Source organism: Emydura macquarii, unplaced genomic scaffold, assembly GCF_026122565.2.
Source record: "Emydura macquarii macquarii isolate MOO-44397 ecotype Brisbane River unplaced genomic scaffold, CSIRO-AGI_Emac_v2 contig_212, whole genome shotgun sequence".
NCBI lineage: Eukaryota > Metazoa > Chordata > Testudines > Chelidae > Emydura > Emydura macquarii.
The window spans coordinates 3,953,194-3,975,744 of record NW_027130349.1 but is presented as its reverse complement, the minus strand read 5'-3'; the positions used below and the strand labels follow the sequence as shown (position 1 = coordinate 3,975,744).

At 39.5% G+C, this 22,551-nt stretch overlaps 1 protein-coding gene across 7 annotated transcripts in view; it reads right to left on the bottom strand.

The window, feature by feature from the left end:
* Positions 1 to 305: 305 nt before the first annotated feature.
* The window catches only part of ZNF521 (zinc finger protein 521), a 258,352-nt gene continuing 236,106 nt past the window's right edge, over positions 306 to 22,551 (bottom strand). For all 7 annotated transcript variants that reach the window (XM_067546457.1, XM_067546465.1, XM_067546435.1 and 4 more), the window contains one exon: positions 306 to 1,131. In XM_067546457.1, coding sequence (XP_067402558.1) covers positions 1,102 to 1,131 — 30 coding nt within the window. In that variant the 3' untranslated portion in view covers positions 306 to 1,101. The remainder of the gene's footprint in view (positions 1,132 to 22,551) is intronic.

The window sequence follows — 22,551 nt, the reverse complement described above, 5'->3', positions numbered from 1 at the left end:
TGATTCCTGGTTTTGAATCCTGTACTCAGATCACTATACGATACTTCTCTCTCTCCAAGGTGTGAAGGTTGCAATATGTAAATAATTGCTGCACATTTGAGGTTATTAGAAATTTTGGATAAACTGTGACCCATTAGGAGCCAAAGTATCAAGCAAACAGGAGTAAAACTACTGACTTTGCTAACTAGAAAAAAAAAAGTCAGTGAATATTTTCTTCAAGTGCATGTTTCAATTGCAGTGAATCAGCAGATACATTTTTAATGGTACAGTAATAAGAAAAGAAAAGACACAATTGCACTCATACATAATGGTAAACTGAATTTATTTCCTCTTGGAAAACAATTCCAGTAATCTCCAGGTTCAGACCGCAGAGTAAACATTAATAACAGTAACATACAGGTTAGTTCAACTGATTCAAGAATTTGGCTGTGTGAAATCATTAAGGAAAGTCTTGAACACTCAAAGCTTCAAATGATATTCAGGAAAAAAAAAGTTTCTTTGACAATCTACATAACAACTATTGCATATATGGTAATGCTATCTGTCATATCGCAAGGCTTACAAATATATATACGGGCCTTATTCAACTGTGGGTTCCTGCTCCGTGAGAAAGAGTCTTTTAATGTTTTTTGCAAGAATCTTCAGCAATAAAAAATAGTCTCGGATTCATCCGTTTGTATACCAAAAGAGAGAGATTCTAGGCTTAAGTCTAAATGAAAGGAAGGCCAAACAGCTGTCGTATAACATAGCTATTTTTTTCTCCCTCTTTCTTAAAAATGACATATTTTCTTAAGCTTGTTTCCTCACACATTATTATTATTATTATTATCTTTCTTGAATAGGGCCCAAGTCCACTTGTCTTTATAAGACCATTTTAGTATCAGACAACATAATACATGTGCAACACTTTATATACAGGAAGTCTATCCGGTGCTCAAAAGTTCAAACACATGAACATCCAACAGTTTTGATAATACAAGTTTTATGGTACAATACAATGTTTCTGAATAATATACATTAACAATGAAAGTTTCGTGCAAAGAGTAAAACGTGTTCCCTTTTTGTGCCGCAAATGATTCTCCTGAAGAGATGGGCATTGCACTAACTGCTATGCTGGGTCATCGTATGATTCTGAAACAAAAATAAAAGAAATGACTTAGTTGCAGTGTAGCATTGCTACAAGAAAAAGCTGGGTTAACCATGCTACCGACTGAATATATTGTATTGTATACATAAGAAACACGTTTGCCATCTCTCTTTAAAACGGCCTAGAGAAACTTTGCTGGTAAAAGACGAGGCTTTTTGCTCTGCATTTATGCACTGGCGTCATTTCCATAAGTCACATGAATAGCAGTTGAATCCCTCAAGGTACATTAGAGCAAATTCTGCCCTGTTGAAAGTGAACACAACTTCCTTGGCTCCAGTGCCAACTCACACAGTGATGAATTTAGGCCATTATATGTAATGAGACACACATTTCTTTCTCTTATGTGGCCTCACTGCCTGCAAACTACAAATACACTAATTTTAGCATCCTTACTAGAAAATGCAACCAAGCATTTCCTGCTGCCCCCCAATCAGTAGCACATATTTTGAAGTAGGAGGGGAGGTGTTCACCAAAGCACTCAGTTGGCTGACTGACAAGCAGGTGGGACAGCCAGAACGATCCCTCTAGCCACCAAATAACTCAATCCTTGTTTCCTTACGTGAACGTATTGCCTTGTAAAATGTATTGCTTTGCCTGACAGTGTCAGCTCTGGAAACTGAAGTTCTCTATTTATCCACAGAACAAGTACAAAGAGGACAGAAGCAGTGCAAGTTTCACCACCTCAACTTTAATGGAAAGGGATCACCACTACTGGATGAGATGCTACTTCAGTCTCTGTGCTTCCTCAGCCAACTAAGAAAAGGATCCGAACTCATGCCGATTCTTCTTTTGTGATGTACACTATATCCAGAGAGAATTGGACAAAGTCCACAATCTTATTTCACAGACCACAGAACAGCCATCAGATAGTAAAAAATTTTAATCACTACCGACCTGGGCCATACTTGGACCAGTGACCAAGAGGTGAAGGGAGTTGTGTCCTGTTATCAATTCTTAAACTGGGTAGTCCCCCATTCCCGTTTTATCAGCTTTAATCAATATACAGACTCCTCTGGACTACAGCACTTTAAAATGACCCTATTCCAAAAAGATGACCATTATTTTCAGTAAAGTGAACACGTATTGAACCACACCCTCAAGAGCCATTGTGAATACAAACACAATTACAGCCACCGCAAAACAAATGTGAAGTACTGTGTGACTCCATGCTAATCTAATAGTACATTATATTATTACAGACACACACACACACAAGTTCATGGGATATTTGGCAAGAAAAGGATCTCTTTAAGAATAAGACTGAGGAATTTTTAAAGTAGTGCCTGTCTCAAGATGAAAAGGAAAATGCCCCAGTGACAGAAGGAGACACATTTTCCAGATGTGAATGCAAAATGATTAAATGCTGATGGCAGGGACTCCAGATTCACCATGGCCAGAGAGTTAATGATTTCATATAGCATCTTCCACAAACTCAACCGAATGTGCTGTAAAGCAGTAACAACGTGCTACAAACTAAAATGTTGGTTGGTCACAGGTAATGGATTCTGACTTTAAACCACAAAAATAAGGGAATTAAGAGTTGTCTCTCCTTATAAGAGTCACAGTCTATTCTTTTGTCATCCTGTTGCATCCATTATTGCAGCACTTACAGCATATAACGCCACAGACAGAGCTGAAGCCCTACAGTACCTAGAAACAATGGAACAAGTTAAACATGGAGTGACAACCTAAATTCTGATTTTCCTTGCTTTTGAGTGGTTAATGTCAGAGCCAAAATGTTACCCTGAACAGAAATTTTTGGGGTATCTTTTGTTTTTGATTTAATGAGACTGTGTGTATCAGTCATCCCCTGCTTTTTGACTGTCTGAGCTACATATAATCAGTTTTGGGTCTGGAGGAGACATGCAGCAGTGGGTGAAACAATTGAAAGGAGCTTTACATGTGTGCTCAGTACTTCGACTGCAATGACATTTTTTATTAAAAAATAAAAAGACACAAAAGTGAGAGAGACAAAACAAACAAGGAAATGGGATCTCCACTCGCCCCGGAGCTCTGTGTTTCAGACTATACTGCCTGGCACACAGTGGAGATTCTCAAGAGATAATGAAAACATAAATTCAAAAACAAGTGGTGTGAGAAAAATGCTGAATAGGACAGGACACAACAAACACTGTTCCCAATGCAAAGAGTTTGGGCAGCTTCAGCCTTCATCAAGCAGTCAACACAGGAGTCAACACAGCGTGCAATCAGTCAAGTTTTCCAAAGCAATTAATGCTTCCAAAATGTATTGGGAAGCAACAGTGAATTAGGGAGAAATACATAAACTGCAGAAAGGCTTTGTCATAAACTTAAAGTGAAAGCATGTCACAGGCATAACATTGACAAGACAAGCGGACAAAGGATGGGAAGGCAGAGATAAGAAAGAGAGGAAAATTCTGTAATCCCACAGAGAGCCATATTCCCTCCTACAAAAAGCCATCTATTGGAGACCCCATGTCTAAATGACTGAAAATTGCAAACATTAATCCCAGTTATGAACTGTTGTTGTGTTTTCTGAGGGGGGTTGTGTTTAAAAATTTAGGGCAAAATTCTTCTGTATTATCCACACAGCAGATCTCAACACTGATATTCTGCTCTCCCTATGTGCACAGAACTCCCACTTTCATAACAGTGGGAGTTCCCGCATGTGGGGAAAACAAAATATGGAACACCCATTGACAGGAACATGGGAGTCCTGTATACACAGGGAGAGCAGAATATTAGCACTGAGATCTGCTTTGTGGCTATGCCAGTAGAACCTGCCCTTAAGAGAATATAGAGGGCATTTAAGGGCCGAAGTTTTAAAAATCTGTGTTTCAAAAACTTACTACAGCAAATAACTTTCCTGAATTTGGAGCAATCAGTTGTATTTTTTTTTTTTTTGCTAAATATATGTAATTCCACTAAAGTGCTGATGACATCACACACTAATATCCCCTTTCACCAGAGTCTAGACAAGTATTTTTCTTTAAGCACAAGGTACGGACGTCTGTGAAGCAAAAATTTCTATTTCATACACAGCAGTGAAAAATGAAAAATATTTTTCCAACACATGCTCACCAATGGGGAGGGTAACATTTTCAAATGTCCTCTGATTTCATGCTGAAAAGTGGGCTTGCGCACATAATTGCAGGTTTTGCACACACAAAATGGCAGCACATTTTGCCATTTGCCATACTGCTCACATTAAAAACCAAACAAACTAGGAAAGATGTTTTAAAACCCCTGCTTACCTACCTTGATTTTATTTAGGAAACATTTACACAGCCTGGGAGAACCTGGATTCAACATACTTCACATACAAAAATTATTTTAAAACATATTTATCTGGTTTCTAGAGATTAAGATATCTCTAGCTGACCCAGTGATACAAACCCAGAATCCCAACTCCCACTGAGCTGCTTTAAACATTAGACTACACCGCTTTCCATGAGTAGAAAGCCTTGGGAAATCCCTGTACTTAGTGCTATAAGTTTAAAATCATACCCAGATTTCACTACCACAGTGGCTAGAGAAATCTCCTCTGCAAAGAGAATGGGATTGTTTTGTGGAAACTGTTAAGACAGTAGAAAGTAATATTTTTTCTGTTATTTGGTACATCTCTCTCTATATCTCAAATAGAAAACAGACATACTAGGTAGCAAAAAATGCCACTCACAGCATCAAACTCAGTGAAGAAAAAAAATCCACTGATACTCTATCTCATTGGAATCTCTAATGTGAACTGCAGTTGCATTCAATTTAAATGAGATGTTTTTTAACTAGATGAAATAGGACACAATTGTACCTGAGAAGCAGTGCAAGGAGGGTACAAATAAAGAAACATAAAGATTAAATGTGGATGTCTTCCTTCAACAGATGGTGACAGAACCACAGCAGCATGTTATTTTTTCCTTAGTTCAAGAACACAAACATCTGTAATCAATCATCACTGATTAACTAATTATGGTACACTACATGCTATCATATATATGGACTCCTTTATCTGCACACATTAAGGAAAATCTTTATTTTATTTCTTTATAAACCCATTGCACTACAGTACAATTTCGGGTTGTAAAACAAATTTCTACATTACTATCAACCTTTAAGCACATTTTTTTTTAACAAAAGCAATTGGTTTCCAACAGGCTGGATAATAAGTCTTTTGACCTGCATTCTTCTCTGACCCATTAAGGTCACCCCGTGCTTGGGCATATAGCTGACTTCGGAAATGCCTGCAAGTCCTGCATTTCATCTCCTGCCCACTCAAAATAAAGCTTTCTTTAAATGTGTCTGTACGGGTCCCTGAAGACCGGAGGCATCCCTGTAGTGGGCAATGGAGGGACAGAAGCTTCTGCCTTTATTAATGAATGCAGACCATTATGAGTCTGGCTGGCTCCTGCACTGTTCCCAGAAGCATATACTGTACGTGACTTAAAATGCTAGAATATTGACACAAAGCGAGCTGGGCACCCCTAAGGAAAATTACTCCTTGGATATAATGTAGGCTCGTAACAGCTATTAGAGTACAAAATAAAACCCTCCAGGATCAAACTGACATATACCGCATTCTACCTACTCCTCAAACATTAGAAGAATTTCTTTGTGAAGGCGTTCTCAAGGACAGCATTAAACTGACTTTTGTAGCAATCTGCAACAGCTTTTTGGCTTACAGCTTTTAGTACTAAATCTCTAGTTAAAATCAATATAAGTACTATATCTTCCACATTAATCAATACATTTGGTTCAATACACGTTCTATTAAATTATACTTTCTAATCAAGATTTTCTGCTTCTCTCCCCTGATTTCTATTCCAAACTTCTTACCTGGTACCACAGTTTCCAAACCGTCTAGAGCTAACGACAGGATGTTGGATTTTCCAGAATGGGAGGGGGCGGGGAGAGTTAGGGGAAGGTTAAAATGGCAAACCAAGCAAAACCTTAATTAGAATGTTAATGCCGAATCATGAATTCAATTCCACAGTGTCAACATGGTTTCCTGAACTTCAGTCTGATACTTCATCACTTTATGTTATGATATAATACCTATTACACAAAGCTCTACACTGCAAAAAGGGGAAACAGCACACACAGAGCAAGAAAAAAAGTTATAACAACATTAAAAAACTTTATAAACAAACCAACGTCAGGGAAATTCTCAGCTCAGGCTGCTTTTGCTATGCTTACCCTCAACCCTGTGGTACTTATGTATATCAGCACACGTGGGTCTCTGTCAGAGCCCCATTCCATTAATCAGCAATGAATAGGACAGGCTGCAATGTGATTATACCTGAGAGTAAATTGATGAGATATTTAGATTTGTAAAATACTTAAGATTTAATATACAATATTAATTAAGATGCAAAAAGGGTACAGTCAAATCTTACTTAGCAAAAATCTTTGGAGAAATTTGAAACAGTTGGATAAAAAGTGTTTCTAACAACCTGAATGATGCACACATCTCCATTCCTGATAGGTTTTGATGAATGAGGTTATTCTTTATAGGTATGGAAATGTAGTGTAGAAAAAGTAAACACATAATGCAATTACACTCTTTTGCCTCTGTCTTGCAGATCAGACACATCACTTGGATGTCCCTAGCTTACACAAGTGTAGTTTTTTCTTTTCCCCGTCTCAATGTAATCACTGCAAACTTGCACAGAAACTGTTGCATTTTCTTTTGACATTTAACATCATTTTACACAACTTGCAATAACATCAGATAATCCTTTCTAGATAACACTGTCACCATTAAAGGAAAAAGCGAAATAACATAAAAAAGGAGAATAACAGAAATGTATAGAATTTAAAGGCAGACAAGGCCTATTATGGCATTTTATCTACCCACCCTACCAAAGCAGGATAATTGCCCACAATGTAATTTCGAGTGTTTTGCCTGGTCCAATTTTAATTAGCGCTCTCAATGCTTCCCTTGAGAGACTATTTCATACTTCACAGACCTCATGGTTAGGACATTTTTCTTGATGTTCATCCCAGTATAGGAAAAGACTCAACCAGCCCCAAATCACACATGCAACAAGATTTGCTTACTCAGAAGCTGGATTTAGACAAATATTAGGCCATTTCAAAGTAACTAAAAGAGGAAGATGGAACCTACCTGTGTCCCCAAAACCAGGACAAACTCATGTGCCACCAACAAGTGGGTTAGTATAAAGTTTTATCGCTGATACAGGGACACCTCTAGATCCTGGCTACATTAAAGTTTTGTAACTGGGTCAGTGGATGGTCATATTGTAAACAATTCTCCTGACTCTGATATAGCTGAAATATAGATAAGTACTTAGTCCAAAACTTATCAAAAGATAATCTAAAAAATAAACAACTCTCTTTCCCCCTTGAAATTCAAAAATATTTCCATAATGGTAGCCCCTTAGAATGACACCTAATTTCCAGATGACAACACTTGGAAATGGATTCATTCCCAGGAGTTGGAGGTCCTACCTGGGTTTGAGTAAGTTCTGCAGCTGGAAAGGAGATGACGTTTGATTGCTTGTCAAAGGCGGGGAGCAGGAAGCTAGCAGGAGAGTTTCATAGCAGAGAAGAAAGAAATCATAAGAGAGTAGTGTGGGGGATAATCACTATATTCAGTACTCCCATGCAGTGGATAGAGCAGGACTGCTCTCTTTTGGTGTTAAAAGTCTTTACAGGTTTTAAAAGAGGAAACTGAAGGCTCATCCAGGCGGTCTGCATACCAAGTTTGAATGTAATATGAACCTACTACACAATTTAAACTTTGAAAACTGGATTTTTTAATTTAAAAAAATGATTGGTATGAATACGGTGACCAGATGTCCCCATTTTATAGGGAAAGTCCTGATATTCAGGGCTTATGTAGGTACCTATTACTCCCCACCCCCTGACCCGAGTTCTCACACTTGCTATCTGGTCACCTAAGTGTAGGTATAAACTAGAACAGAGATACCACCATTATACTTGCTGAGTTTGCTCCCGTGAGGAGCTAGGTACCCTCAAATCCCACTGATGGAGAGGGAACCGAACAGGGTTCATTGCCTTGCAGAAGCAGGCCCATAATCAGGTCTGATGAGCACTGAAAGGGTCACCCTAGCTCATGAGTGACCATTGCTAACAATGACAATTTGGAAAAGTCACTATGAATTGCAGCTATCCAGACGAAGTAGCTCATTTGAGCTGCTCATCCATTTTTGCACTATGTTAGAGTGATTCTGAAACGGCACTCTTCACTGCATTCATATTTACACCAAAGTCTTGTGGCATTATGACTCTCACTTGAAACTCTCAAACCGTTGTAGAGAAAATAATAACACAAAAAGCACTAACTGGATAGGAGCCACACAGGGACGCATTTTGACATTTAAAAATGCAACACTTCCACATTTCTTCGATAACTTAGAAAGCCACTAGTACAATATCACTGAGGAGCTGACCTCTTCCTGAAGTGATTACCATATGCACGATTACAATAATAATAATCAAGATGCGTCACTAAGCGGAGTTAAAGTAATAGTTTAAATAAAAATGGGGAAGTAAAGGATCACTCGGAAATATACTGCTAACATTAAAGTCTTAACTCTTTAGTAGATCCCAACTACCCTGATATAAAGAAAGAAAAACCCCATTGAAACCAATGGAGTTAACAAAGCAGATGTGTTAGTGAGAAGAGAATCAGTCCTGTAGCAAATAGAAAAAAATGTATTTTGCACATGTGCCGGCTGACACTTATACCAAAAGGAAAAATGCAGCCTAGTAAAGGGAGGGAACAGCCAGGACTCTCTCCACCATAGTCTGACCAAAGAGCAAACAGAAGCCAAAGCTGACTGCTTCCACATTTGTCTGCAGCTACGCTACAGTAGCTTTGATAGGCAATACTGCCTAATCAGATATTCAGGGATTAAGTCAGTGTTTTACAGACAGATGTGTTCTTGTGCCAGTTGCAGCTACGTTTAAAAATTTTTTTTTTTTGTTGTAATGTTTAATTTATCATGCTGGTACTTTCTAAACTAGAACATCTGTAAACAAATTTAAGTATGACCTCCCTCCCATTTTACATCCATGAGTGGTGCTCCTTCTCCGTGCTCTAATTTTAGATATCTTAAAGACAAATAAATCTGTGCGTGGAGAAGTGTGTGTGGGGAGGTATGGGGGGGGGGGGGGAAGGGGGAGGAGGGAGAGGGGGCACCAGACACCTTGCCTAATAACATAATGTGCTCCTCTTATGTGAATACAAATTTCCTATTTCCCTAGCTCTGAGTGCAGAACTGACTCCTGGAACTAGCGTTACAGTATTGTACATACTCCTGCATAGGTCAAACCCAATTAAACAAACTACTACTAAATATTTAACAGCTCAGTGTAGTCATTAGTGACCAATATTGGAGGCTTAAATTGACAGTTGCACAGAATTGTCCTGTTGGAAACGTTACTCATTTCCTTTTCCTCTTGTTTTCTTTTGCTTGTTGAATTCTGATAGGTCTTTTTAGTGATTAAGCCAACAAATGAACAGTTATTTATGCACGTCCATTGAGTCAGTTGTGTTTTTCTGCATGTGTCATCAGAAGAGTGTTCCTGTGGCCCTTTTCCTCCCCAACTTCCATTCTGTTTGTTCTAATTTAAAGCAGGATGACCACTAGCTGTCGGATCAGTGCTTTGATTTCAAATCCTAAACTGACTGGTGGGCCTAGAATTTAAACTCCTGTCCATAGGATTCAAAAGGTCACCCAATTGAAATGGGGGAAGCACACACAGCTGCAATTTATATGCAAAGGGCAACCTTTAAAACAATGATTATTTCCCATTTTTCCACAAGTGCACGCACAAGAATTCCTCTGAATAAAATTACAAGTGAACTGTACACATTAACAATCATTGCTTGATATGTGAAAGAGAAAAAACACTGTAACTTGTCTGTACCCTTTGATATTTAGATAGCTCTATACATACAAACACACAACAAATCTATAGACCACTGTGTTTACTACATTACTTTGTGCCGTTCTTTTTATCGTTATCAGGTGACAAAGAGGAGCTTGGAACTTTAGATTCTGCATATATTACCTTCGAGCATACAGTGCTCCAATATTTAGCTCACCCAAGGTTAACCACATCACCGAAAGATTAATAGAAAAAGGTACAGTGCAAACAGAGTTTTCACTAAGGTAAAAACATAAATGACACTTAAAGTGGGCCAAACTTTCAGATGGCCACAATCAGCTTCTAATTTCTCCTGTAAGGCTGCACCATCTCCACATTTGCACATGGAAATCAGATCTTTAAACACACCACTCTGCGTGCACAATTAAAAAACATTTCAATGAGTATTTTGTGGGCACAAAATCAGGGGCACAAATGTGGCCCATAGTCAGTCAATAAGTGTCTTAATCTTATAATATGTGTGGGAGAGAAAGGAAAGATATGAGGAACTGCCTCCTAATGTCAACACAGTTAACAAATCTGCTCATTTGTTTGCCTCCTTGTACCTTTCCCTCCAAGAGGCCACTGAAGTAGGAAAACGTGCAGGTTTGGAGGTAATGACGGAAGATTCCTGAGCCTACAGGGCAGGGGTCCCCCCAGCTTCTTCACACTATGACTTCATAGCTAGTCATGCACAACCAGCCTTGGTTATACCCTATGATCCTTGTATTGATTTCCCTCGCTCTTCAAAGGAGAGACCAGTTTCCCCTGTGATTCCAGAAATCATGAGAAAATTCACAATGGTTTATGTAGCATGCCTGTTGCAAATCCACTCATTAGAAGACCAGAAACTGCAAATAAGGACAGTTCAGAGACCTGCCAAGTTGGCAAATATCTGCTGAATGAGAGGGTCTTGTCCAATGTGTCAAGGCTAAAGACAACCTCACCTGGTAGCTGTGTTCCCTCCACTATGACCCAAACAACATTTTATGAAGAAAAGCAATGCTTCCATTGTACTAGTGATTTTAAGACAAGACAGAATGTATGCTACCTTTTTAACAAAGTTAACCATTTTCTATACTTTGATAAGTACATACACTGCAAAGGTATCAACTCAGAACACATTTATTGACATGTGATACAAAAACAAGAACATTCTATATTCCTCATTGGGGATCTTGCTTATAAAACACAGTGTCCTGATCTCTACTGTCTTGGCCCTTGTGTAGACACTTTGTGTTATGTGAGTGTAAAATGCTACCAAAGCAGAACAGGTTGAGCTTTACACCCTCTTTGCACTGGGATCAGTGACTACATAAGTGGCAAGGCAGCGGGGAATCAGGCCCCAAATAACAAATATTACAAGATCTTCCTCTTCTTTTATCATTTATTTATTCTCCTAATTTCCATTTATTCTCCTAATTTCTCCATGAAAGATACAATATCAGACCCAAAATAACTTATGTTCCTTGTGTTTGGTTGGCCTCTCTGTTTCCTCTCATACACTTGGACATGGGCATATTGAGAGTGAGATGTGCTGTTAGCTCCTATCTTTCCCTGAATGTATAGTAGAGCAAAATGCTCCTCCTGCTTCTTGGTTTGGTTTATGATGCTACAGTACTTCTTCACAACTAGTGAATTCATCTCTTTGCAGCTGCCAATTTTGTCTCTTACTGCCTGTTATTACTTTTTGGTATGGCAATCCTTTGATCAAAATGAAAAGAATCACATTTAAGAGGGAAAATAACTGTAGACACCAGTTACACTCAGCAGCAACCAAGACATCTGAAATGCAGAACTTTAATTCCTTTACCAAAAAGATGTGCTGTAGCTATGGAGAGACTAATCTATAGCCCTCACATTCTTATATAATTTCCTACTCCAAGTTAATTTTAATTAATTACAATAAAACTACCTAATTAAAATAACTCTTTAAAGTGAAGTATTAGCTTGATCCAGCAATAAAGGCAGAATCTTGTCTACGATTCATCATACCACAGCGCACTCTTATGCAAATTCAAAGGTAAGCTACAAACACACAACAATACTGTCATGTGTAAGGGGCAGGCAACAGGAGGTCTGCTTTCTAATCAGTCCTCAAAGGAACCCGCCACACAGAATTGGCACTTATTCTAATTTAAAGCTCTTACATTTACTTTACCTTGGCAAAATTTATAAACTAGTAACTTTACTAAACTGACCGACGATCCAAACAGAAAAACAAAGTCAACACAAAGATTTGGGCCAAGGGAGAAAGAATCTTTCCAGGAAAGTTACTATTTCCTATGCTGAGACAAAACGTGTTTGGGGGCTACTCTTACTGTCCTTACAGTTCAATAACATCTCTGCACAGTATCAGCAGCATCAGCAAGATCTGCACTGTCACTTCACTGTGGACTGGATCCTATTGTCACTGCAATTCTGTCGAGCATTTGAAACACTTTAAGCAGTTATACCTTAGCTTTGTGGCCACATCAACTATAGAAATATCTGACTGGCATCAGAAGAGCTCCGAGTTTGGCTTGCAGCTTTCTTTTAAAATGCTATTAAGTTGGCAAGGAGAGCTATAATGTAAATGATAGCTTTAAAAATGTATGTTATTAATATTAAGTATATGTTAAATATATAAATGTATATTTATATATTACGTATAAAATATATATATAAAATATATGTTAACATTATAACATGTTATTAACATTAACATTAGCTGCTTAAAAACAATTAAAATTACACCCTTTCACACACATACAAGAAGAAAAAAAGAAAACCAGAAAGCAATAATAAGGGTTAAATAGAAAGTCTCTTGAATATGTGCACAATATTGGAGAACATTTTGTTATGTCCTAAAACACACCACTTTGTAGAAACGTCTTTTTTGAATCAAAGCAATGCTACAATAAACCAACTTCAGGCAAAATTCCTCCCAAGTTACAATGCCGTTTGTGTCAGAACACACATCACTTCATACTGACCTGTCAGCATGTTTCTCCAAACTATCTTTGGGAACACAATAAAAAGACAAATCTGCAAGTCTGTAAGAAACTTTCAGCTATTGAAAAAAGTATGTGTCACTCACAAATTACAGTATGCTGTACAATACAAGTTGACCTGTATTGATCCTAATAGTAAATGTTACTTTTTTATCGATACAGCTGTGTAGATCTGTTAGGATTACGCACCGAAAAAAACAGTTAAAGCTACTCAAAATTCTGAAGTTTTAATTCAAGAAATAAAAATTTGGGTCTAGAGGGTTCCTGGAGTGAGGTATGGGGACTTGTACCAGTCACAGAAAACTACTGTAAAGCCCTTAAGTTATATACCCTTATTAATTTAATTTGGATTTAAACTAAAAGGCCAATATTTTGACACTTGGGTTCTATGAAATCTGGACTGATTTCCAAAAATACAGACCAACTGCAATTCCCAGTTAAATCCACAGGATTTTAAGGTGCTAAGCACCTTTAGGAGTTCTTCTGTACTTTGCAGGTTCTAATCCCAAACCAGACCAATTACTTAGGTGACCCACTGAGGTTTTAGGGGCCTCGCTTTAGGCACCAATGTTTGAAAGTTCTGGCCACATGGATTTACAATAGTTTAAATTGGTTGTCTAAAAAGCTACAGAATTTACCAGAGAATACTGTCTATCAGCTTTTTGAACTATCCTATGGAATTCTATAGCAGGGATATAATTCTCTATTACATTCTATAGGAGAGTCCAAAATCTATAGAAAGAGGGGGTGGCACAGAACCAACCAACCAACTACCCTGGCTCTACGCCGCCCAGGTGTTCGTGCACACTGAGGGAATCCTTAGTTGTTTGGCTAATGCAGTTTTATGGCACTTTTGTGCTGTCAGAGTCCAAGCTGGGGGCCTGAGGATCTGGATCTTAATTTTAAAAGTTGTTTGCAAATATTAACTAATTCCTCATCGCGGGTGATGTAGGTAAATATATATAATTACTTCCGTCTTCCAGATGTAGAAAGAGACATGGATTCACACATTCAAAAGCAGACTTCCATATGCACAATCCCCAGAGCCAGGGCATGCTTGCACAAAAAGGAAGTTTTGAAAATTTGGCCCTCAGAGAGGTCTAGTGAGTTTCTCAAGGCCACTATGTGAATTAGCAGCAGAGCAGGGATTAGTAGAGAACTCCGGGCATCCAGTGTGGTGCTAAGTCCACACTGCCTCTCACAAAATATACTGAAGCATTCTGCTGAATTCACTCAGTGTGCCGCTTCCTTGTACAAAATTGATTACTCCATGTCATCCTTTATAATCTCCAGTATAAGACGGATACTACGTGTTCAACATGCCCCCTTTCCCCAAATCCCTCCATCAAGAGTTGAAAGGTTACAAACAAGTTGTTTTCTCATTCTGGAGACTAAAAATGACTCTTTGTTTTGCTAAGCATTCCTTTGAAGCATGGGCAGCGTGTGCATGTATGTCTGAAAACGACCCCAATGAAAGGAGGGATGAGAGATGCTAAACAATGCCACACAAAGTTGCAGACTGTTCGGCTACAGGCCAGAAAATGAATCCAATTTTTCATTCTGTCAGTATAAATATTTCAGTGCAAATGGTACTGATTTTCTGCAACTGTGGTTAAGCAAAGGGCCTCTGAGTGAATATTAAAAAAAATAAAATAAAAGAAGTGAAAGAGGAGAAGGAAAAGAAAAAGAAGAGGGGGAAAAGAAATTTAAGGTTAGCAACCAATTAATTTCTTATTTAAATGTAAAAGATACTGGGAGAAATTCTACAGTGATATAGTGTGTGACTTGAAGAAGGGGAAAAAAACATTTACTCTGCTCTTCTTCTGACAGTTTCTCATAAAATATCTGCAGTCCATCTATCTTTTAGTACTCCAGGCTCCTCTGGAGAGCAGAAAATAGTAGTTTAAAGCTCACTTCAGTGCCAGTCTGCGGGAGATTGCTTTCCACAGGACCCCTGCTGATGGAGGCCTAGGGGAAGAGGCCCAGGAGTTATTCAATCAGCCAAAGACTCTGGGGCGGCTGGGGGTCCTTTGAGGGCTGATTATAAAGCTGCCCTCCTGTTGCCTGCCTGGGAACAGAACGAAATGAGCAGTGTCTTGCTGAGCAGATTCTGCAGGAAGGAATTTCACTTGTCATGGAGTTTGTCAGAATTCAGGATTTATCTTGGTGCAAAATTAATAAAATACCAACTAGGATTTCAGCCTGACTACTCAGCTGTGTCATCTCAAAGTGATCTTTCACCTAAGGAAACCTGGACACTGAGCTACTGAAGTCATTCTTGCCCTACTTTTTCACTTTGCAGAATGCTATGACTGCATAACAAAACTATTAGCTGTGGGTTTCCTGACAATTCCACCAAACGTCAAGTGGTGGGTGGGTGCTACTGTCTGAAAGCGTGACCTTTCACCTCACTTCTGTGGTTCCAAAACCTCTGGGGGAAGAGCTAAGAGTCTGAAATATAAAAAGGCCATTTCTGCAGTTTATAACACAGTGAGTCCCTTATGGCAGCACATCTGTTAAATTCATACACTGGTATTTCAGGCCTGGATTTGATTTATACGTTTTTTAAAAGTACAAACAACAGACTATGTAAGATCAAATATCGTCAAATGCTACAAATTAATCTTGCTGCTGCAATGAACCATATGCAGTTTCACCTTACTTTAGTCATAACACTCAGCCTAAAACCCACCCTAACAGCAAGGGGCCAGGTTAATAAAGCATCGACTCAAAGCTCTGTGGTCCAGTTTAGTTCTTCCTAAACTGCAGGGTAGTGTCAACTCAGTTCTCTTTAGACAGTGTCTTACACCATAAAAATCTCAATACAGTAGCTATTTAAGTAAGATTGTGTTAGCTTATGATCTCTGCTCATGTGAATCCCCAGTCTCAGGTAACAAAGAAGCAATTAACTTGCAGTCTCTAGGTGGGCTGCTTCAGTTCAAAGAAGTCAACACGAAGAAAATAAAATAGTTGTCTGCATCAACCAGGTGATCGGTGGGTAAATACTATTCAATGTACAATGCTGCTGGCTCCACATACAAGGATGCTCAAATCACAATACTGAATAGGGATGAATAGGGACCAACCACCAGCAGAATAATCACAGAGTGGGCACAAATATAACTTTGCCAGTAAACCCTCTATCTTGTCCCTACACTTTTTCGTGCAGATTATCCATTTTAGTAATGGGCAGCAAATTTTCGTCAAAGCAGCTTAAAGCAACAGACACATCTTTCTGATAATTTGCTAATCAGCATTTTCTAAATTAGATCTTAAATGAAACTGTAATATATCCCCCTTCCAGATCTTTCCCATTTAAATGACAATTCAACATTAATACATATCATAGAGCCACCTTTACCAGGCAGTAGTAGTCTGACAGTTTTAACACCAAGAGATGTCACAGTAAAGAGAGAGAAAAAGAGAGAAAGCACGCAACTGAATGCACAGATGGTGGGAGGGGATGCAGGGTGCTCTCAACAGGCTACAGTAGAGATGCATTAACTCCACAGAGGAATAAGGGCTTCCCACCAGTACAGTCATGAATTATAACTGAGCATGGGAGTGAGTTCTTAGTGCCTGTCTCACAGCAAATATACTGTTCCATTTTCCTGCACAATCACCTTTCACCTTTACAAACTCAAAGCAAAGCAAAATGCACTGCTAATATTTAATGGCATCACACAGTTTCCAAATATTACATGCCATATATCTATAGATACAGAGAAAACGAGTAAGTATCCATCATCTAGTCAGACACAGACAGATATACACACAGCTCATGTTTAGTCTAGTTTGGGTTTAGTGAGGTAATTCTGCTGCAACATTAGATTTGAACAATGCACATAACACCTACAGTGGTATGTAGAGATGTGCATAACTCAGCAGTTTTGGGTCACAGGGAATGAACCACTTTTCCTTTTCAGTTTACAGGATGGGGTGGGGGTGGTCAACCAGAGCTCTGAATGCAAAGCGAACACCACTGAAAGAATCACCGGTTTCTGCCCAGTTTTGTGTCAAATCCACCCTATTTTACATGATTTCCACCCAAAATCATAGGTCAGCCCCAGTTTGCTCAAAGCATGGTTAACCTGACCCGGATAACAGGTTGAAAAGAAAAAATGAAACCTATTCCTCCTGGGTTAGGGTTTTGTTATGAACTCCTGTTGTGTTGCCACCTGCATCCAAATCTTTTGGACTAATGCTTGGAATGAAGCAATCTGAAGATGCTGGTGTTTTGTAAAGGAGGAAACACATTTGAGCCAAGATCTTTGTTTCCTGGACATATCCCTTGATGAATCACAAGCTACACCTTGGATGTTGTGGTGGTGCAGTTATTTTGTTTTGTTTTTTAAACAAACTATCTGCACCTCTTTCCAAGAGCAAACTGTCCCCTCCCAACTTTCCTCCCACTCAATTAACTTACCAATGGAAAATATTTGTTATTTTAGGCAGTTTAAGATTTTACCATTTTTGAAGGCTTCGTTCACCCTGTCTTTCACTTTCATTGAAAGGCTCAGTGTTCCCATTCTAAATGTCAGCACCGCAAGCACTGCTTTTGAGCACTATTCATTTTACCTACCACATTTCAGGCTTTTACACAGGACGCCTCTCTCTCCAGCAATGGAGCCTTACTCCTTCATAGCTTCAGGGCAGATACCGTTACTAGCTGTAGACTAGCGGCAAATATCACCAGAAAGACCACAAATGTGAGTTTCTCTTAAACTGGGGCTCAGCTCTAGCAAACTCTGTCAAGTACAAGCAACGCGTCTTTCTCCAAATGCATGGCAGCAACCCATTTGAAGCCGCTTTCCAAATGATCAAACCTGTCAATGCATCAGGATGTCAGTGAAATTAACGCTTTCCTCCCTTTTAGGTCTACACTCAGTATTCACATTTTTGTTTCCTTCTCAGTTAATGTGTTTAATCTTGGCAGGGCAATGAGTCCTACAGAGCACTGGGGGAGAGGGGGACGGGACACAACAAAAACCCACTAGTATAGTGGCTTGAGCAGGGGTGCTGGAACAATTTTTATAGCAGGGTGGTGAGAGCCATTGACCCAAATTGTAAACCCTGTATATGAAGGCAACGACTTCATGCCAGGGAGTGTGGCAGCACCCCCGACAGCTCTAGTTCCAGCATCTTTGGGCTTGGGGAGTTGCAGTGCTGCAGTGGATAAGCTCTGGCTCTGCTTCAGGCTTCAGACTACAGATCCCACAGAGTGGCTGAATGAGCGGACTTGCATCTTCTCTTGTCTCTGCCATGTGGGAAGCAAGTTTTGCCATGCAGAAACCAAATGGGTTCAAGAGCCAGATCCCAAATGGTGGCCTGCTTAGTGACATCACAGCAGCAACACCTCCCAGGGTGCTGCAGCACTTAGTTAGATCCAGCTGGACAGGGCAGTACTTTGCCTGCGCTGTGCCCAGAAACGGGAGTCGGACGCAGCTCCGGAATGGGAGAGTTCCAATGGCACAGTGGCAGCCTTCTGTCTGTGCTATGTGGGAAACTGCAGAGCCAGTGGAGAGTGGAGCCAGGAATGCTAAGCTTATTCAAGATGTGAAGGGAGGAAGGGAGGGAGGTTTGCAGAACTAGCCAGGAAGCTCTTCAGAACACCATTGCTGGATGCTTCAGACAGTCACACGGATGGCCATCTGTTGTCAGCTCTGGGCCAGATGAAAGATAATATAATGGCAGCTAGTGGTAGCTAACAGCAGGGCAGATGTAGGAAGGAACGAGTCCTACAATGAAGAAGTGATGCTTCCTGTTTAGCATAGAAAATCAGTCACTGATATCAACTACATTAGCAAGAAATGAATGAATGGACAATTAAGAGAACTGAACCGAGCTACCAGGGAAACTATTCAAATGCAAATCAAAGGCTTATTTCTCTCACTTTCTTCCGCTCACTCTGAGGGAGTCCACCAACCGATCTGACTAATGGTGGTATGTACAGTCAAACATTTAGGGCAGAGATGATGAAACTGATTTTATGGACAAAACTGAATTCTCTTTTTAATTATTATCTGTGCGTCAGGATATAAATTTACTACCTCACCCCCTCAATCCACAGCTGATCTCTCACTGATCTCAATAGGAGGACTCCACAAGAACTATGATAGGAAAGCATAGCTTTTATGTAATAACTGAAATTTCAGTTATTATTGTCACTATTTATTGTCTGATTCATGCCTTATTATTACCATCAATATCACTCGACAGAAAAATATCCTCACCTTCATGACCACTACTGTTTCTATCTTTTGTTTCTCTCTCTTCTCCAAGTTCCTTTCTCTGTTTGTCTCCCCCCACTCAGTCTCTTCTTCTTTTGTCTCTCTGCATTTATCTTCCTGCAGCAGTTTACAGTTTTCCCAAGTCTACAGGCTACATTCCCATCCTCTTCCCCATCACGTATGCTAAAATGTTTAGCAATGAAGATGTTATATATTGATTGACATGTAACATGCCATCATTAGGTTTCAGAGCTAAAACCACTAAAGTTAATGGAGAAATAGTGGAGTTTACAACTCTCATAGCCATTGTTTCAGACTCCATTTGCAGATTAAAGATGACAACGCTGGACTGATTTACATTCAGTTAACGTCAGAAGATTGTCTTTGCAATCACATGGCCCAGAAACTTTATCTGACATGAAAGCTTAGATTCTGCAGAATCTGACCATGTAATGTGGAACATATAAGTATATCCAGTGGAACAGATGCAGACGATGACCTAATTGTTTGTCTCCACTGATTTAGGGACATATTTGCAAAAACAGATGCCTAAGTTTTACAAGCAAAACAGACATATGTAAGAGAAAGATGAAATCATGTGCGGAAAATTGTGCACATAAAACAGGAAGTTGTACATGTACTTATTTGTGCATATACTTTATACATTTTGTAATAGCACATACATAGTTTCTGTCCATGTATGTATGGGTATTTTGTGGGTGAAATTTAGACATCTATTTTAGAACTTATTGTTAGTTTCAGTCCATCTGAGGTTTTCTTACTTCAGCCAATTTGAATTAATTTTTAAGTAAGATCTTCTGAAATTCAGTATGAGATGCTTTACTAAAACTCATGTGGCTCTTACCTACTACATTCTGCTTGTCCACTAGTTCTGTAATTCTATCAGAAATAATCACGACTGTCTGTATACTGGTATACACAGAGTGTTTGCCCATAAACATTTTTCAACTGTTTTAGAACATGAGTAACAATACGCCAATATTTACAATATTCCCTTCAGGGCCTGTGCAGGAAACATTGTAAATATTAAGATAACATTTTGAATTACCCATGGAAAAACCAGAAAGATTTCAAAGGATGACCACTGTATACACATATACAAATATGTATGTAATACATGGAGAAAAGACTCAGCCCATTTATTCTAATCTTTCTCAAGCACTGCATAGTGAAAGCAAAATGGTCACCAAGCCTGATGTGTCACAGATCCGGCTTGGTGGATTTTATAGTGTGCTATTAATATTCATGAACTAATGAACTACCCACTGGGAGTGTTTATGTTTGAATAAGCCAATCAAAGAAGGTTGGACTCATATGCTCCAAACCTGGAAATTTCTTCTTTAGAAAAGAATTACTGCATGAAAGACTAATATGGCCTTAAAACCCCTTAATCCTCATGGGGAAAGAGGCAGTGAAAGGGAATTAAAAGTTTGGTGAGTTTGGGGTGGGGTGTTTGGAGTTTTTTATTTATTTAAACTTTCTCTGACATTGAAGCAAAACACTTGGAAGAAAAATACTTTGAAGACATTTTCTTAAGTAGATGAAGCATGAGTACTTCCACTGTACCTCTCGAGTCCAAAATAAAAGCCTGTTTGACTTTTTGGAGAGAAGTTTGCCATGAAAATCAAAGATTGTTCTGTCTTCTACGGGCAGAAGTTTCAAGCATCAGAAGAGACTGGAACTCTGGATAATAGTATGTCCCATGACACGCTGAGTGCACCCATGGGTACCCTTACGCAGTCCAGAAGAAAAAAAAATCTAAAAATACTAAATCCAGCCCCCTGTTAAAAGCAGCTCTAGATTTGAGTTTGTACTCTGAGGCATGCAGGGGGAAAAATAAGACTCATAAACAATAATCATACTTTAAATTTCCATAGCACTTTTTTTTCCAAAGGCCTCAAAGCACAAACATTACTGAAATAAATATAACACTACCCTTGTAATATAGGTATTACTATCCCCATTCTACAGATGGAGAAACTTTGGTACAGAGTGGTTAAGTGCCTTGTTCAAGATCCCACCAGAAAGTTAGTAGCACATCTGGTACTAGAACCCAGCTCTCCTGTTTTTCTGTCATCTGCTCTAAAAACCTGACTCTGCTTGCCTACAAAAGACTAAGGCAAATTTTCAAATTTGGTGCCTATGTTTTGAAACTCAAGGCTGTATTTAAGCCCTTAGTGACAACCTTAATGGGAGCAGCGGGTGTTCAGCATCTGTGGAAATCAGGTGCTTTTATGTAGAATCCTAACTTTAGGCATTTACAACCTGATTTTCTGGGGACCCGCATCTTTCACTGGCTTTAACTGCGGCAGCAGGTGCTCAGGACTTCCAAAAAATAGGTCATTAAGTTTGGAAATTTTGGCCTAAAGCTTTTAATATTAATTGGATTTCAGACAGATTTCCTTTTAAAAACAGCTGATAAGTTATTCCCTGCTGCATGTTGGGCTACGGGGCCTACAAAGCCAGCGTCTGAGCCCCACTTTCTCACCCCTTGATTCTGGGGAACTGGAAAGGCCAGAGATAATTTCTGATTTCATTTTAAAAATGTTTTGCAGCCTTTTCTTTGTGAGAACATTCTTGAAAATGCAAATTGATCTCTAGGGTTGAAAGTTTGTTACTGGTTTTCCCGAAAGATCAGAACTTATTCATGGTTTCCCCAGCTGTCACACAGGGCTCACCTTTGAGACTCATGAAACACACCATCCATTTTGGGGGTGAACTGCAGAGCAATCTGAAGCAGAACATTGCTACTAATGGCAATAAGACCGCCACAAGCCCTTCCTCTGCTGGCCCCTGTAGCTGTGCCAGTTATTCTGCCAGTGTGACTTCTGGCCACAAGAACAGGCACCTCAACAGCCTAAGTGGCAGTGCTATCTAGCTGACTAAGCACTGGATGGAGAGCAAAGGAGTCCTGTATTTTAATCCCAGCTTCAACACTGACTGTCAAGTCAGTCCAGGTGGAATTTTCAAAAGGGCTCAGCACTGGTTTAGATGCACAGACTTAGGGCACGTCTACATGGCAAAGAAAAACCCATGGCTGGCTTGTGCCAGCCAACTCAGGCTCGCAGGGCTTGCGCTGCAGGGATGTTTCAATGTAGTGTAGGGTTCCAGGCTTTGGCTGGAGCCTGGGCTCTAGGATCCTGCGGAGTGTGAGGGGCTGGAGCAGCAATGGTCAACCCCTGCCGCAGGAGCAGCAGCAGGCTGGAGCAGCTGCAAGCCCCAACAGCACACCTTTTCCCCTCTTTCCTCTGGGTATTTTTAGTAACAG